At 41.2% G+C, this 17,500-nt stretch overlaps 1 protein-coding gene across 2 annotated transcripts in view; it reads left to right on the forward strand.

Moving 5' to 3' along the window:
* The window catches only part of LOC138015346 (cilia- and flagella-associated protein 337-like), a 63,637-nt gene that overhangs the window by 40,580 nt on the left and 5,557 nt on the right, over positions 1 to 17,500 (forward strand). For both annotated transcript variants that reach the window (XM_068862346.1, XM_068862347.1), the window contains 15 exons: positions 2,264 to 2,342; positions 2,744 to 2,843; positions 4,115 to 4,221; positions 5,263 to 5,342; positions 5,903 to 5,957; positions 6,564 to 6,609; positions 8,359 to 8,418; positions 9,059 to 9,139; positions 9,517 to 9,613; positions 10,565 to 10,657; positions 12,635 to 12,693; positions 12,854 to 12,923; positions 13,630 to 13,695; positions 15,000 to 15,039; positions 16,968 to 17,062. In XM_068862346.1, coding sequence (XP_068718447.1) covers positions 2,264 to 2,342; positions 2,744 to 2,843; positions 4,115 to 4,221; positions 5,263 to 5,342; positions 5,903 to 5,957; positions 6,564 to 6,609; positions 8,359 to 8,418; positions 9,059 to 9,139; positions 9,517 to 9,613; positions 10,565 to 10,657; positions 12,635 to 12,693; positions 12,854 to 12,923; positions 13,630 to 13,695; positions 15,000 to 15,039; positions 16,968 to 17,062 — 1,128 coding nt within the window. The remainder of the gene's footprint in view (positions 1 to 2,263; positions 2,343 to 2,743; positions 2,844 to 4,114; positions 4,222 to 5,262; positions 5,343 to 5,902; positions 5,958 to 6,563; positions 6,610 to 8,358; positions 8,419 to 9,058; positions 9,140 to 9,516; positions 9,614 to 10,564; positions 10,658 to 12,634; positions 12,694 to 12,853; positions 12,924 to 13,629; positions 13,696 to 14,999; positions 15,040 to 16,967; positions 17,063 to 17,500) is intronic.

A 17,500-nucleotide genomic window follows, 5' to 3' on the forward strand; every position in this document is an offset into this window, starting at 1 on the left:
TGTAGATTTAACCAAACCTAAAAGCGGAGTTCCCGTTTCGAAACCTAGAAAGCAATATAGTGCATATGGAAGTAATTACGCTTCTCCATAAAGTACAAAATTAATCGTCATTAGTATATACACTTTAAAGTGATCAAACACGTCAGAGCTGACAGCAGTAAACAAATAAGTCTTGCAAACAATAACCAACAATTTTAATCAACAAAAACTTTACATTGCACAGTAATCTCTTTCACAACACTTTCCGTTTGACTGATAATCTTTACACCCTCTCTCTTCAGTTTAGAACAACAGAAAAAATTACTATTTAAAAAGACAAGCTGACGCGTAGCAATTCGCTTACTGGACTGCAATTTCACAGTCAAACAAAGCAGCTCACGACTGGACATTCATTTCACACAAAAAGCCTATAAATCGAACGGTATTAATTTAGTGTGGACAGTCTTCACAGCAATGATGAATTCAGTTCCAAAATAAGCAACCGTAGTCCACCACAAAACCGCGTGACGAACAAGACAAACGATTGTTATAACTCAATCGCTGTTGGAGTTTTTGCCGAAAATCGCAGGTTCGAGCTTATCAAACCGCTTTTCTAAGTCTTATCTGGCCAAAAAGAACCTATAAACATTGCTTACAAGTGCATTCTTTGCCGGTAACCAGATAACCGAGAGTTCGATTATGATTAGGTCCGTTTATACAAGAGAAAATAAGCTGCGACTTACATAAGACGCGAACACCCCGTTTAAGTGGTACAAAATCGAAGTTCACGGCTAAAGCTATAAACACACTATCGTTGTCGCCTGGTCGTTGCGGCTCAACGACTTGGCGACAAAGCGACCAAGAAATAAGGCAAACCCCATTGTTGTTGTCGATTTGGCAGAGCCATCAAAACTTAAATCATATTTCAAGGTCGTACCAGTCTTTTTCCGGTAAGCTTTTGGCGTTCAAAAAAACATCAATTCGTTTCTTCTTCAATCTAGATTAGAGGAATATATTATGGAAAAATTTTACTCGTGGCCGCGGCTTACCTTGGACTTGAAAGTGTTCGTATAACTGTACTCAAGCGTTGTCCGCGGTTTGCTCAAGCCGTGAACGGCTTCTGCGCATCCACTTGTTTTGTTATTGTAGCCCAGACTTTCTTTTGCTCTTGTCCGTTCGCCTGAGAAAAATGGCGAGCGCGAGAACGATTCACATATTACTAAAGAAAAAGATTCACCGAGAAAACGAATGTCATTTCAGCCGTTCCACTCAAGTTTTCACCGAAATAATATGTTGTTTGTCAAGTACAATCGGCTATCGTCTTGTGGATTCACAGCTACTTTGACAATGTTATGACGAAATTCATGATCAATAACAGGACAAACGCATGACAAACTGACGTTAGTTTAATGTTGCAAATCTTGCGTCACAATTAATTGCCCCAAAACGAGGCATCAAAATAAGTTACGTCATCATTGGACCAGTTGCCCGCGAAATTAGCCGCGAACCATTCATACGAGCATTTCGCGTCTTTTATAAGCTGTACTCGTTTTAATGGCTCGCTTCGCGTCTTATGTAAGCCGCGGCTTATTTTTTTCTCGTATAAACGGCCCTATATGTCTGACGAAATAGATAATGATGACAAGAAAACTAGCCAATGATGTCTGCTGTAAGCTTGAATGGCGACGTGGTGTGTGATTGTTGAAATATGCCAGAATCTCGGTCAACACGGAATTGCAAACGTTTTCAGGCCTTCTTCGTTTTTTTAGCGAGTTTTACAAAGTATGTGAGGCAGCGAGGCATGCATTAAGAAGGAAAACATTACCTGAAAGCTAACCGTTGTAAACAAGTGTTTTGTTCTTCCCTCTATTTTTCTCAACTTTACAGTGTTCTTCATTTGAATTTTCTCTTCTCCTTCCTCGGCTTCTCTCGAGGCTTTCTTCGCTTAAATTTTTCAAATTTCGTCGCCTCTTTTCTCGTGCTCTTTCCTGCTCTTCATTCCGTTGCTCCTGCCTGCCCACCTATACCCCAACAGTCTGTACGGGCGGACGGACGGGCGTGCGCTGACGTCATAACCAAAATTTCTCGCATGAATAGATTCCCAAATCTTACCCATGGTGCTCCGCTGGCGTGCTTCGCGCACCTGAGCTCCGCTATCACCTTCAGAAATGAAATGAAATGACTATTTCACTATGGAAAAAAAAATCAGTTCATGCAAGCTAGGTTCTAGTTATTCTGTCGCCATTGTAATATTCTCACTCATCTTTATTTCTTTTACCATCAGCTATTCACTATAACTTCTCTACCAGAGGTCTGGCTGTCGCTACGTCAGAGCAAATTGCTCTTCTTCAACTGAGAAACAAGTGAGTCAGGCTCATAGTTTGGTTAGTTATTTACTTTGCTAGCGCGCGCTATAGCGTCAACTTCTGTTGGCAATAGACGAGGAATGCCAGTTATCAATAGCTTGAATAGAAGTGAACATGACGCCCATCCTCGGCTACGCGTAACTCTTACATTAAGATGGAATTTCTTATTTTTCTGATTTTTCTTCGAATTGATGGCTTTCCGATTTGTAGCCCTTCCGCTCTGCCACTTAGCTACAGGATTTGTGTCTGGGCAACTTGCTATGTTCAGAGTGACACTATTACACTGCTAGTACGTAATGAACTGAGACACTGGATGGGTATTTGTTGACTTTATAACGGACTTCTTTTCTCTCTAAATGAGTAGTTTGTTGGTCTGATCTTCCTTTTTCTGTTCCCAGGAGTTCATCAAAAGACATGATAACCACGCACAGGGAGCCAGTGATGTGTGTGAAGTATAACAGAAGTTTTAAGCACATTATTACAGCCTCGGAAAATTCAGTGAGTGAAACACGCAGAGTTAACTGCTATGTCTCATAGTACTCTGAGGTTTCCTGACATAAAAGTGAATAGACATAAACAGAGCTTTCCACAAGCTGTGTGAAACAAACCAGCACTGTGAATAGGTTCATAAAGGGTTTGTTTTAGCTTGTCATCTTTCTGCTGGATTTCCCTACCTTGGGTATGTAGTAGAGGTTTTCTTTTTCTTGTTGCGGCTGGTGTAATCAAATAACGACAGGTGGGGCCACGAGAACTGAAAATGTGTTCGCGTTGGCCAAAATTACCACAAGCGCTTTTAAAGCCTTATATACCTGGGATATTGCCTTGTAACGCGCTTTTAAAACTGATGCCATGTTTTACGTCCTATCTGGTTGGCAAAAGGCTTGCCTTATAGGCAGTGTGGCTCAGTGGTTAGGATGCTTGCCTTGAGATCAGGAGTTTCCGGGTTCAAGACCCGTTCTAACCACTCGTTGAATTTGTCCTGGTAGTCAACCCTGGTTCAACTTCTCGGCCTAACATCTGTTGTTGTTCTTTCCTATCGTGACGTTGATTGTGTGTCATTGGCCTGAAAAGCCCCTATGAGGAGTGGTCAATAAAGTATGCATTGTATTGTCTTGCATTTGCAGCACAAAGCCGCATTTCCTTAAAAATGCGACTTTTTGCTCCTTTGCCGCAATAGTTTTTTGGTTGAAGAAATGTGCATTTTATTTCGATGGTCACTCAGGGATGTTCGGAAAATATCCGAGTGCTTCTTTGCAAGATTCAAATCTGCGAGCTTCCGATTACTAGTTTGGATGCTGCATCACCTACTGGGCTATAGGAGACTCTTCGGAGCCAGGCCATGATCCATGATTTCGATGGTGTCTCGGGGATGCTCGGAAATTATCCGAGTGCCCCTCGGCAGGAGTCGAACCTACGACAGCCTTCCGATGACTAGTTCGGATGCTGCATCACTCACTGAGCTATAGGGGACTCTCGGGAGCCAGGCCATACATCGAAAGTGGTCTATACACTAGGATTATGACTAAAATGAATACGCCACAGTCCGGTCTGACACTTGAAAAATATGAAAAATATGAAAAATACATAACCCAACCCAGACTCGCTTTGAAAAGGAGGCAGACATTAATTTGGAAATGGCCGATTTTCCTGCTGCCAATGAATTGTTTGAATAGTGCATTCTCGCATTTATTGTGAGGGAGATGTCGAATTGTTTACTCCGGTAAATAAATGAAGAAATCCATTTTTTTTTCGTTGGTGGTTATTTTCAGGTTATAAAAGTTTGGGATTTGGAAACAGGTCGATCAGTGTTTGAATTTTCACAAGCTCACGGAGACACCGCGATCACCTGCATGAGTTTTGACTCAACTGAAAGAAGGTAAATGCGGTGAATCGTGATGTCCAGGAAATACATGAACATGGAAACCATACAGTTTTCACCGGCGCCTTACTTTGGTTGTCGCCGAACACAGTTTGTGCGCGCTCTTGCTAACGCAATGCAGCGCGCGCGAAAGGATTGCACAAAAAAATAAACATGACTTCATAGACTATTAGTGCAGCAATCATTCTACTTGCTCAATGATTCCGCAATCTGTACTATTTTTCTTAATAATTGAACAAAGTGTTTTGATGGTTTTAGTCTTTTATGAGAAATGTATGTTAGAAGAGGTAACGATGCAAAGAACTCCGCAATTCGCAGATTTTCCTTGTTATCAAAAGAACCTCGAAAGAACCCAGTTAAATGCAGGGCATACGTAGTAAGTTAAAATTGCGATTGAATGCGGAATAGCTCTCTCGGAAATACGCCTATTTCTCGATAACCACTCGTTAGAATTTAACGAAATTTGGCACGAAAGTACTTTAGGAAATAAGTAACTGGAGTATTGAAAACAAATTGAACTTTAACAGAAGAAATTCTAGATATTCCAGTGAACCTTCAACAAGAGATAATTAAAGATCTCTGTAAAATTATTATTAAAATAGTCTTAACTTGTGAGCATCGTTACAAGCTTGTTGCATGCAAATTATAAAGAAAATCTAACGACCAGATTTTCTGCAAATAAACAAAACCGATTTTAAAGGCATTATTCATGTCGCCATGGCAACGGCACGTAGGTCAGCTTAACTATCATGAAAAAACCGAAGTTCGTTTTGTTAACTTGCTATCATTTTTGGCGACCAAAGGATCAAGAGTTTTAGAGAAAAAGGTAAATGAAACATGGGTATCAAAAACTGTGTTCAGCCACCTTAAGACTAACATAATTTTGATTACCACCCATGCCAGATAAGATGGTAAATTTCTATGAGCCTTACGACTAACGATAACCTTGTCTTGTTTATCATTTGCCGGTATAGTAAGGGTCAATGTGATGTAACATCTCCATTAGCTTACCATTCTTACGTTGTTGTTGTTCCTTAGGTTAATCACTGGTGGCAGAGACGGAAAGCTTAGAATATGGAACTACAACAATGGACATTGTATCCGGAGATTAGAGAAAAGTAAGACAGAGTCTAATGAGTTTGTTTCCGGCCTTTAGATTACGGAGAGATGGCAGAAGTCGACACAAGATTAAAGATATCTCACGCACCAGTAATGGGGGCAAAAGTTTGTGAAGGCAACGGCAACTAAAATGCCATTTAAAATTGCTGGTTAACGTTTTTTCAGTCATTGTGCTACTTTTTCGATTTATACAAACTAATCTAACTACACAGGCTTTTCAGTATTTAGAGTGAGAGAGAAAATCAAATTTGTCTTCGATGTTAACGTAAAACCCAGCGAATTAACGTTGCAATTTTGCAAAATACAGGAAAGACAGTTGCCAAACCAAACGTGCTGCCAAAGCCTTTGTTTTGCTTTTAAACTGCTATGGCCCTTGTGGCGTTCTTGTGAAGGCATTACCCATGTCGATTAAAACCCCACCTCTCCGCCTCAATATCAACGCGATTTCAATCATCTCTATTTTAATTTTTCAGTGTAGTTTAGTAAAACTGATTTATTTCCTTGAAACGATTTCGGGTGCTGTTCTAAATAACTTAGTCAATTTTTGTTTGTTTTCCAGAAAGTGATATTGATGAAGTTGCAGATTTGACTTATCTGGTGTTGAATAAAAACAGGTAACCGCAAGCAAGCGTTATGTTCTGCACTTTTGTCCAAAATACACTTAATTACAGTAGATGCACGCCAAATGTGACACCCACGCAACGCGAAGTGTGTTTTCTTGCATAATCTGTTTAAGATGGTGCAGAAAATCACTTAATGAAGCAATAATAGCGTCTAGCAGCTCTTGTAAAGAACAAACCAAAACCAAAACAAAAGGAAAAAAAGAAAACAAAAGGCGTAAACAAAAGAAAGAAGCAGCTAGAGCTAAAAAGGTTTCGGAAAAACTGCTAGGAAATGCAAAGCCATGAATGTCTTGTTAAAAAGAAACTATCACAAAATTTACCAAAATTCTTGGCTTCATAGGAGACATTCCCAATATTTTTGAATAGTGTTGGTCGAACACGGCATTTTTTTGTTGTCATGTGTCATTTGGCTGGTGTTCAGCGTGGCAGGACTTGAAACCTCGTTCCCAGGGTCTCCATTGTCGTTGCGACAAAGAGACCCTGGGAACTAGGTTGCTAGACTTGATGAGTACCAGTTTAACATCAAGATTACGACTCTGCTTTCTTCATCTTCTTGCACACGTACTTGTAATCCGGAATTGCTTTTTTTGTGTATAGATATATAATATCTGTGGGCTGGGACAGAAGAATCAACTTATTCTCGGTGAGTACCCAAACCGACGCAATAATAATTCGGTCTGCATTGCTTCCCACTTTCTCTGTTCCTTGTTGTGTTTAAATTGTTTCAATATTGTCCGGAGCCTATAGCCAAGAGCGAAGAGTCTGTGTCGCGGCAATTTCAGGAAACGAGCCAGATTCGGGTCGCACGACGGACCATTATCCATCCCAATCGGGATAGTTAATAAATAGTAAAGGGGTTTATAATTTGCTGAAAAGGTCTGGTATCGCAGGAAAATCAATCTAGAAATAACTTGGTGTGTGAAAGGAGAACTGAAGATAAAAATGTTGTCGTGCCTGACTTAGTTAAAGGAAATACTCGAGTATTTGAGGGGTTCCTTACATTTTGACATTTTTATGAGGCCAGAAAGATCCGTATTGGTCACTCGATGGAAGTCCGCCATTTTGGCTGTACTATAGCAGGCTTGGGCGCTATGCGTGACGTCATTGCGCTCACTTGCTTGAACGCGGGAAACTTGAAAAATGGTTCAGTGCGCTATTGTGGGCTGTTCTAGTAGAACTCTCATCGTTTCCTTCTTTAAAATGAAGTCCTTCTCGAAGAATGGATCATTCGAATTTAGAAGAAAAAACTAGCCAAATATCCAGCCCTGTCACATCTGTTCGGATCATTTCGAACCCTCCTGTTTTGAAGGTGTCTTGGCCACAGCGGTCGATGCGACAATATTGCATGTAATTGATGAAATGTTAACTTTGCGACCCCATCGATTCCATTTATGCCCAGTGAGTAAGTTATGTTTTCTTTTGTCGGGAGATTTCAGTGGCAAACCAAGCGCCGGAGAAGTGAACCGAAAGGTTGTTTTTGCAAGCAACTGGGACACGTTATTTCGTGATTGGCATTCGCACTTCAAGCTGGGTTTTATAAACTCGACAACGATCACAAAGATGTTTAATTGAAGTTTGAAAATTCGCAAAACTACGAACAGAGCTTATGTGTTTACATACATGTTGTTCATTAATCGCAGCACTCAGACCCGCGATGGCAGTTTATAGCACTTTTCTTTGTAAACACACGGTCGAAAAGCTAGAATGCTGCGTTACACAACGAATAGTTTCTCAAATTGAATCGAAATGACACAAAACAAAAGCAGCCAACAGAATCTCTTAGTAATCAAGTTGTTTTTATTTCCTTTTGAATACCATCAATTCAGCTGAGATTTGTTCATAGCTCTATCTCGCGGCAGCAGATGCATTCCTTTTCTTGGTGTCCCGGCCTCCCAGTTCAAGCAAAAATCACAGCTGCACCAAGTCGTATTTCCCCATCTTGAGTCTTCCCTTTCGGTTGCTTCCTCTTCCTCCGATCCTGAACTTTCTCGCATTGGATCGAAAGAATATGGTTCAAGTTCTGCCATAAACTTACGTGTATTAACGACGAAGAAAGCGGAGTACTATGTTGAGACGCAAACAAAATGGCGGGCGTTCAAATTGGAAAAACAACCAAAGATTTTGGGCAAATTCAATGCCTTTCAAGATGAAAAAGGATTTTTCCTGTTTGTTTAGGTAAAGGACGTTATATTTCGATAATAATAAGACACAAAAAAATTTGATCTTCTAGCCTTCAGTTCTCCTTGAAAGACCGTGACAAAAATATATCGAAGTGGTACGCTTGTTCCGTAGACTCCTGATTGCCTAGTCTTCAATTCTTTACTCACGTTTTTTCCTTTCGCCTTAGACCGTCTTGTAGTAATGTATGGTTTTGTTGTTGGTGTTGCAACAGGATGACAATGAAGATTTTCACCATGTTCAGCATCCATACGCTTACTGGAAAGACGACCTGGTAAGGCCACAAAACGCGGACGGCGGAGCCATTTGGTGGTAGCCCAGGTGTAGGCGTTTCGAAGAAGGAGGGGAAGGGGAGATTCAGGCGTTCAAGAACGCGATAGACGCCGCCTTCCTGCTGATTACCCCTTCCTCTTCGAACGGTCAAGCCCTCAATGCTACTGGGGCTTCTTTGGTGATGACACATGTGACCTTTACTAGGGTGGCATTTTTGGAGACTGGAAACTAAATACATTTCGTGCAAAGGCTCGACAATTTGTGTGCGTGGTGAAACATCCTATTCAATTCACGATAAGAGAAACAGCGGTGATTTGAGTTAGTAAAGCCGGCGTAGGGGACTGTATCGTACGGGATACGGAATACTCATCTATGACTGGGATATGATCTATTATGGACCAATGGGTCTGTCTGTTCAAGGCATCTGTGAATTCTTATGTTTAGTCTTACTCCCCTAAAAGGGCGAAAACAATACTGAATTTGCTATATTATTATCAATACTGCAATGTTTCGCTGCTCTATTCTCTCAGAATGCTGCCTATCTTGCGCTTGCCTCTTGCGAAGCCTCGATTATTGAATTGATGTACCTGTTTTTCACAATCTCACGGGAGGCGTGTTTTTTTGGCGTATTATCTTTCCAGGTCAACGGCCACAAAGAGGACATTTTGTCCATAGCTGTCAGCCCTCCAAACCTGTTAGCGACATCAAGTTATGACGGGGAGGTACGCTTGTACGGCATGTTGTCGTTATTACCTTATGAGAAAAAGACAAGACCATGCATTTTTTTTTTTGAAAGGCCCTTTAAGTAATCTATAAACGACCTTCTGCCAGCATTGTACCCCAGATTGTCACGGACATCACAGACAACTTCACCTCTTCCCATTTGTTTACATCCGTTTCATTCCTGTCAACAAAGGTATCATCACTACAGATCTCTACACCAACCCACTGTCTTGAGATCGAGGTGATAATAGTATAATGTACAGTTGCCGGTGGAAGAACAAAGGAAGCCAAGGAGAGATCAACCAACGTGGCGACCATCATGACGTAACGTGAAAAGCATCTGTTGTCAAAAATAACCTTTACCTTTGTTTTGTAGATTATAATCTGGAATCAGATTTCAGGACACATTTTCTGCCACATCCATTCACCATATGCCTCCAAAGAGAATGGCGATAGTCTTTCTTCACGCAACTGTAAGTATACTTTTACTTCGTTCAGAAAAACACCGGGAGACACTCGATATGAAGCAAAAGCATAAAAACCAAGAAAGAATAGCTCTCACGGTTCCCTGGTTCCGCTTTTCTTTTGGTCAGCGCCAAGAACACGGACTCTGGGCACCGCCAAAGCAGGAAGTCCGTGATTCACGGACTTCCGGCTCTCCTGCGCATTCTCAGAAATTTGAAACAATAACGGTCGTCAGGGGTTGCAACGTTAGGGAATTTAAGCACGCGACGTTTTTGAACCGCGGACGGCAACCGGAAGTGAGCAATTTTCCCTTTTAACTTGTCTTGTCACTACCACCTTTATATTGCTAAGTATCTTTCCTCCATTACAGATGATTAGGTTAAAAATCTGGGATATACTACTACTGCCATGGCATGCGAAATGTTCATTTCCGGTTGCCGTCCGCGGCTCAAAAACGTCGCTTGCTTAAACTCCCTATTATGCCATTACCGCGGCAGCGCGTATTTTTGTCTGTGGCCAGAGTCCATTTTCTTGGCGCTGACCAAAAGAAAAGAGGACTCAGGGAACGAGAATGCAGGAATGCCTATTCTCTTTCCACTGTTTGTTTCCTCTACACATGCAAAGACAATACTTTATTTACCTGCGTCGCATTTCTAACAGAACACTTGAGTAAAGGTTAATATTTTACTCCCCCGTTATGATTGTTTTCAACCACTCTTTCTGGCATTGGAATTTACAGTTCATATGCTCTCGCAGCTCAGCAATATCCTCTCTTTGCAGGTGCCCACTCTTGAAAGTTCATAGTGTTCGTGATCCGGATTTGAAGTAATCCAAAAAGCCTAACATCAGTAGGCGATTTGCATGATGGCATAATGAACTAACCAGGCCATTTCTTGGTGACGATATCATGCAAATCATATCTATGTTGAACTGAAAGTTTGGTTTCCTTTCTTTGATAGTGGATGGTGGCAATGCCATTAATAAAATTCTGTTCCTGAAAGCAAGGGCAATGAAGAAAGATGCTGCAACTCTAGTGTCCAGCGGACCGCAAGGTACTTTTACTGGTATTATATGCGTCTTTTCCTTCAACTCCCATTTACGTACATTGTTATTGTTACGTGCATTTTGAAACGTTAATTGTGTAATTCTCAAGACCACTACAAAGTCAACTTAATAACGGAAGAGCGGTTTCAAAATCATTCAATCTCATTTGGTTATTACTATACTCAGTGTTCTCACCAGGATTTTGTCTTACGATTGTCGTGTACGTCAGAAAAAATGTCGGAGCAATTTAAAACATGTTTTAAAACGCTGCGACAATCGTAAGTCATGTCGTAGGCCTGTCGTAAGCTGTCGCAATTTCTATGTCCATTGCATCAAGGCATGTTAAATTGAAACTCTTACAATGGTGGCCCTTCGACAATATTGTAAATGCAGTTGATCTGTTTGCCTCTGGACAGATCTTAGGGCCGATTTTTGTCACATGCGAGAGGCTTACGACGGGCCTACGACATGACTTACGATTATCGCAGCGTTTAAATGGGCCTGTCGTAAGCCGTTGTCGCACGCGACAAAAATCGTACCGTGTAAATCGGCCCTTACAGGTCATGATCTTTTTGTTGGTGTCATAGGCAAGCCATGTGTATTTCGATTGCGGCTGCCATTCACTCTAAAAAACACGGTCCTTTTCCATTGAACAGCTTTTTTTATCTTTGCTTGCAACGTTGTCCTTTTCATCGTCCTCTTCACCAGCGGTTCGATGATCTTCTACACTTTTCTCGGCAAGGATCTCATGGAGATACACATTAACCCCATAGCTCTAAATCAGTTTCTAGAACTAAATATTGCTATAGCAATAAGATAAACGAAAGTTTACACCTAATCACTGAAATGGGCACTTGGAGTTAATCAGTAAAATGGGAGTTTAACCTGGGGGACTCGTGTTGGGTATATCCATGAGATCTTTCCTCTTTTCTCTGTGCCACGATGAATAACATGAGCCCGCACTCTAAATTATCTTTTACACAAAGTACCTATCTGATCCAATATGGCGGTCAAGATGTCGAAGCTGTGCTACGCTGGTGTGACTGACAAGGGAAAAAGTCAATAAAATTGAAGGCTTTGAATTCTTTGATAAACTGTTTTCATTCAGTTGAAGAAGCAAAAAAGCTGGAGTATTCGCTTGACCATTAAGACACCGCTAACTTATAAGCAAAAGTCTGTTTTGCTCGTAGCATCCTTGTGCGCCCAAGTGGGCGCATGTCATGAATTTTTAAGGCGCTATTTCTATTTTTCTTGGGGGAATCCCCCAAGAGCGCGGCCTGGTGAGAACACTGCTTACTTGTTTGTTTGGAAAAACGTGAAAACACAGACAAGATACCAGCACTATTCTAAACCTCGTTGTTTCTTCGCCGATGGATGGTTTGCAACCAATCTCTAGAGACACAGATGTATGATTGCTAGTGGACGAAAAGATTAGGAGTTCGTTAATGGAGCGTTTTCGCTCACGTGATCAGCAGCCACAATGGATTACTCAAACAAAAGAAAGTATTTGCATACTAATAGAGTTCAATTCCCGGATGATTTGTTTGGTACACCATCATGGCCTCCATTTCTTTGTTTAAAACACCAACATGCCGCCGTAACGTCATGTGAAAACGCTCTATAGAGATCTTTTGTTTTAGTCCACCAACATGGCGGCGATGAGGTAATGTGAAAACACCTATTGGCGACGAAATGGGTTGGAAACGAGGTTGTTCGTACTTTCTTCAGCAATGCTTGCTGGTGGTCGATAGTGATGAATTCCTTTTTGATGTTTATTTTCTGACATAAACTTTATAATCTGTTCGCCGAATGATATAGATGGTTCTTAGCGCAGAGCATCGTGACACCCAATTTCGGGCCGTTTTGGAAAATGAACCCCACCATAAAACTGCTGTACCGGCTGTTGCAGTGCCACAGATATCAAACTAGCTTAGCTGTTCGGGATGTCATTGGCAACTTTATGCATGCTTCTTCGTTTCTTTTAGGGTTAATTCACTTCTGGAATATCTACACTGGTGGATCTCTTTATGCTATCTTTTGTCCGGTAAGCTTCGATCTTTTTTCATGTTTTTTTGTGATAAACAAGGCTATTAGTATTATTGTCATTACTATGTCATGATCATTATCATCATTATATTTAGTATATAAGGCCGCGATTCATTGAAAATGTAAAATATGAACGCGTTTTTTTTTTTTCATTTTAGTCCAATAAAGGTATTACCACCATGTCATCAGTTGCTAAGGATACCAGGCTTATTACCGCCGACTCAGCAGGTTCGTTCTTTATGGAATTGTAACTGTAATTGGGTTAAAGGACGAAAATCTAATGGTAACGCACGCAGTTCGGTCTTGACAATTAGCAAATATCAGTAGTTCAGTATTTGCAGACATTGCAGTGTTTACGTACTAGTCGCCGCGTCCCTCAACGACTTTTTTTTTTTCATTTTTCGAAACGTAATCTGGGGTGGACATCAATCAGATGTTTCCATGTCGAATTCACCTACCGCCAAGTGACCAGGGCTATTGTCATGGAATCATGTGATTGACGTCCGCCCAAAATTAGTTTCTACAAATGAAAGAAGTCGTTGAGGGACGCTTGTGACTGATAACCGCTGTAAGGTTGTTTATTAAATCGCTGTCCAAACTGACTGAAGACCCATTGTTCCTCGATCACCTGAGCTCGGTTGTTTAAAAGGTGGATAACGTTATCCACCGGATAAATCACTATCAAGGCATACAATTCGTTTTCTATATTTTGCCCTTCTCCATTACAAGTTGTTTTCTTTGCTGCACTTATTTTCTACAGATCAGTATTGTTCTGCCATGTATTGTAACTAGTACTATATGTAATGGAGAGAACTGAGAAATAAAAGAATAATAAAAAAGATCACTATCAAGCGGATAACCAATGGCAAACCCAACTGAGTTATAAAGTGGATAGCGCTGTCCCTGACAATAATTTTTCGTTTATTCAAAACAGGCTTTATTTCAGTGTGGGATGTGGAAGATTACTGCTTAACAGGGGAAACTTCAAAATCACCTGAACGTGAGTAACGGTTAAAACTGGATTTATCGCTCAGAAATGTGGTCAAGAATTTTGTTGTTGTTGGATCGGCTGGTTTCCCTCATAATTTATAGGGGTTGTTTAAGCAATGGCATGCTAGAAACTTTGCCATCTTAGTTGGTTGGTTGATTGGTTGATGCTGGCACTTGGAGGGTCCTGGAAGGTGGATCATCGTAGTAGCAGTTTTTTCTGTGTTCAGTTACAAAACCGTTGCACTTGGCTCAGACACTAGGCTCTTCCAAGATCTTAGCGCTATATATGAACTACTTTCACCATTCTATTACTAGGGACAAGAAAACAAACAAGGTGGCATCTGAGCGTTGAGCTAGTTCGTTCTACCAATTACGAACCATAACCTTAACCGAAATTTCTGCATGCGAACCAAGCTAGGATTTTCCTAGTGCAACGATGTTTACAGGCAATCGTCACTCACAGAATATACATGCTTGACTCATCTTTACCTGCTTTAATGAACGAGCTCCGCTAGGCCTCCCACAAGTCAGAAATAGCCGGAATTTCTGAACTAGTAATCGAAGTCTAATAGGCCTCGCTTATATCATCGAGCTCAGCAAAAATCTGAGTCCTACGTGGGATTTGAACTGCGTGATGTGTTTCTTGTCGAAAGTCCACAGATAATATTATCTATTATTAAAAATTGAACTATGGATATCAGATTCCTAGCATTTCCATTGGCTCGCCGGACACAGGCTATCAGTTCATACACCTGCTGTACCTAATATGGTCACGGAACGCGTCAGCAATCAATAAAGCGAGATGCAGATAGCTCCCAGATAGTACGCGTGCTGTGATTGGCTAAATTAGTTGGCGGTATTTTACCGTACTGCCCGCTAAATTTGAAATTTCGATAAAACGTTCTCTGACAAGTTTTTCATGTCGATTTTGTTACTGACATAAACTTGTAAAACTGTTTGAATCTTTCAAGCAACTATTTCAAACAACCAAAATCTCGTTTTTCGGATTTTGACACGGCAATGTCTGTGGCAGTCGAACCTTCCGCTCGATCTCAACTATAGTTTCCTTTCCCGCGCGGCTGATTATCACTAACCTCGTTTTCTCGGTCCGTACAGTAAGATTACGGATCCTCGTTCTTTTATCCCGTTGATTTATGGCCCAAGCGCGAAACCTCGAACTAACAAGAGGTATATGTCATTTAATGGCTTAGTGATTCGAGCATCCAGCCAGATCTCGTGGGATTGGGATTCAAATCCCATTTGGTCGTAAAATATTCGTATTTCTCTTAACTGATGTACCTTTGATTTTAATAGGTTTGTTCTTTTGGCGTGCACATGTACAAAGTATCACAAGGTAAGAGTTAAAAGTAATCGTTCTTTTGCTAATCGATCAAGGCACGTGTTTTGCGTCTCACGTCAGGGATTTTAAAGGGCCACCGACAACCACAAGTCTTTGCGGGGGTGCAAGCTATCGGCGCCATTTTCTGTAATACAGAAACTAGTATTTCTTGAAAAATCAAATTCCATCGCCTCGCATCGTCGTGTTTTGGATGCCCAGTAGCTTCAAACTTTGTTAATATTTTCCTTAATGTTTAAATATTGTATTTTTGGCGTTATTTGGGTGTTGTGTTCGTGTTAAAAGCGAAATGAAAACTGTGAAGAAAGGTCATCCGCCGAGGAAGGAAAATTGCCATGTTATTTTCGTTCTTCACAATCGGTATCGGCACTATTCGCCGTGACATCTCTCAGACTTTCTTCCATCGTCTCGTTTCTCTCTCACACGTGTTTCTGAAGCGAACCGGCCGATTCGATTGCCCGGATAATAACAACAACAAAGGCGCGCAAAGGACACTGGTTGTCGGTGGCCCTTTAAGGGCGCTTTCCTTTTGTCAGAACTGGCCGGCCAGACCCGTCAACGGTTTGCAAAGAAAATGCAACAATTTGAAGGAACACTTCTGCAGGAGTATATGTCATCCTCGACTCCTCGAGGTGTGTTAATTTGAAGGCATTGTAGAGTTCGTCCTTCCAAATGCCTGGTCCGCTGGCTGGTCCATTCTGTCAAATGGAACGCGTCCTAAGAAGCGACGAAGGTAACGGCTACGATAACGCCACAAAGCTGTAAGGGCCGATTTACACGGTACGATTTTTCTCGCGTGCTACAATCTTGCGACAGGCCTACAACATGACTTATTATTGTCTCTACTTTATAAGACATGTTTTAAAACATGTTTTAAAATGTTACGACATTTTTTTCTGACGTACACGACAATCGCAAGTCGTGTCAGGGAGGCGGCGTGGTCCAGTGGTTATGGCGTTGGATTTGCATGCGTTTGACCCGGGTTCATATCCCGTTCCAACCTCTGGTTTAGATTCGTTTCCTTTTGTCCCGGATTCAAATCTACCACGCTTTGTAAATAGCCAACTGGTTGCCTCCTGCCAGTTGGGGTTCTCAATCATGTTTCTGTTAAGTTTGAATTGTTTCTTTCAGATTATTAAAAGTGGGCTGCCTGTAAAATAGCTTGATAGCTAAGTGCACTTCCACTATAAACAAACCATTTACGTTTTTTTATTTTATTTACATTTTTCATTTACACGTCGTGGGCCTGTCGCAAGCTTGTCGCAAATTGCGATCGTACCTTGTAAAGCGGCCCAAATTCATTGGTTAAAAGAGGAAATATGGTCGTGCTGCACGTGCACTATGCTTGCAGTTTACGTATCTACGCTGTTCACAGGAAAACAACTATTTGAAGTAACCAGATTCTGAGGGTTTGACTGCATGGTGAGCGTGACACGGGGAATCTTTCACTCTCTAGCTTTACTTCAAAACTGTTCGTAATAATCCTCTTATGGGATACTTCTTCGATATTACATCATGCACGTGAACAAGATTGAAGCGATGCCGGTTTTCTCTACCTTAGCCGTCGTTTTTTTTTAACTGTCTATTTTCAGTCAGACCAAATCAAACCCCTGCAAGACTCGTGTCTCGGGGTACTGTATTTTCCCCTTTTAATGGGGGTGAAAAGATCTCACAAGGGACGAAAAGTTAGAGATCCTGGCTTCGAAATGGGAGAATGCATGGATATATCTTTTGGTCTGACAAATGTAAGCTCAAAAGGAACCTTACTAGTCATCAAGTTAAAAGCTGAAACTGGTTAAAAGAACATTATTTGTCCAAGCAATGGGAAAGGACTGTTAAATTCCAACTACAGTTATAATTTGTGGAATAAATCCGGTTTTCCGTTTACAACTTGTATTAACATGAATTGGTGATTTCTGTTTCAGCATTGAACCACTGGAATACATGAATTGTGAAATTTTGCTAACAGCATCTATGGACTGCACCGTAAGGCTGTGGACTATAGAGGGAAATTTTGTTGGTAGGTGTAGGTGTGTTTTAGTACATTTGTGGCCTGGAGATTTCATGTGTGCGACCATAATGGACTACAAGCCAGAACGACCTGTAGGCTTCAAATAGCTCATCAGGTTCAAACAGGTTTTCAGTGGAAATTTGTCCTTACGCGTTATTGTGGAAAGCCTCGGAAATGTGGTATGTGAAAGGGTAGGGATTTCACGAGTCGAAGTATATAAAAGGTAGGAAAATCTGTCATTTAGGTGTTTAAAAGGGCCTTTCATTAAAATATTTCGAACACACATTCCTTATGACTGAGGGCTAGAAAGGGGATGCAGTTTTCCCAAGTAGGTTTGTGAAAGGGGTACTATTTTCCAATGGAAGGGGTATATCTTTTCTGCCAAAAATGGCGTATAGAAGGGCGGAAACTCCCCGTACGTCCAGTAATTCGATTGGTTTGTATGTT

This window comes from Montipora capricornis, chromosome 9 (assembly GCF_036669925.1).
Source record: "Montipora capricornis isolate CH-2021 chromosome 9, ASM3666992v2, whole genome shotgun sequence".
NCBI lineage: Eukaryota > Metazoa > Cnidaria > Anthozoa > Scleractinia > Acroporidae > Montipora > Montipora capricornis.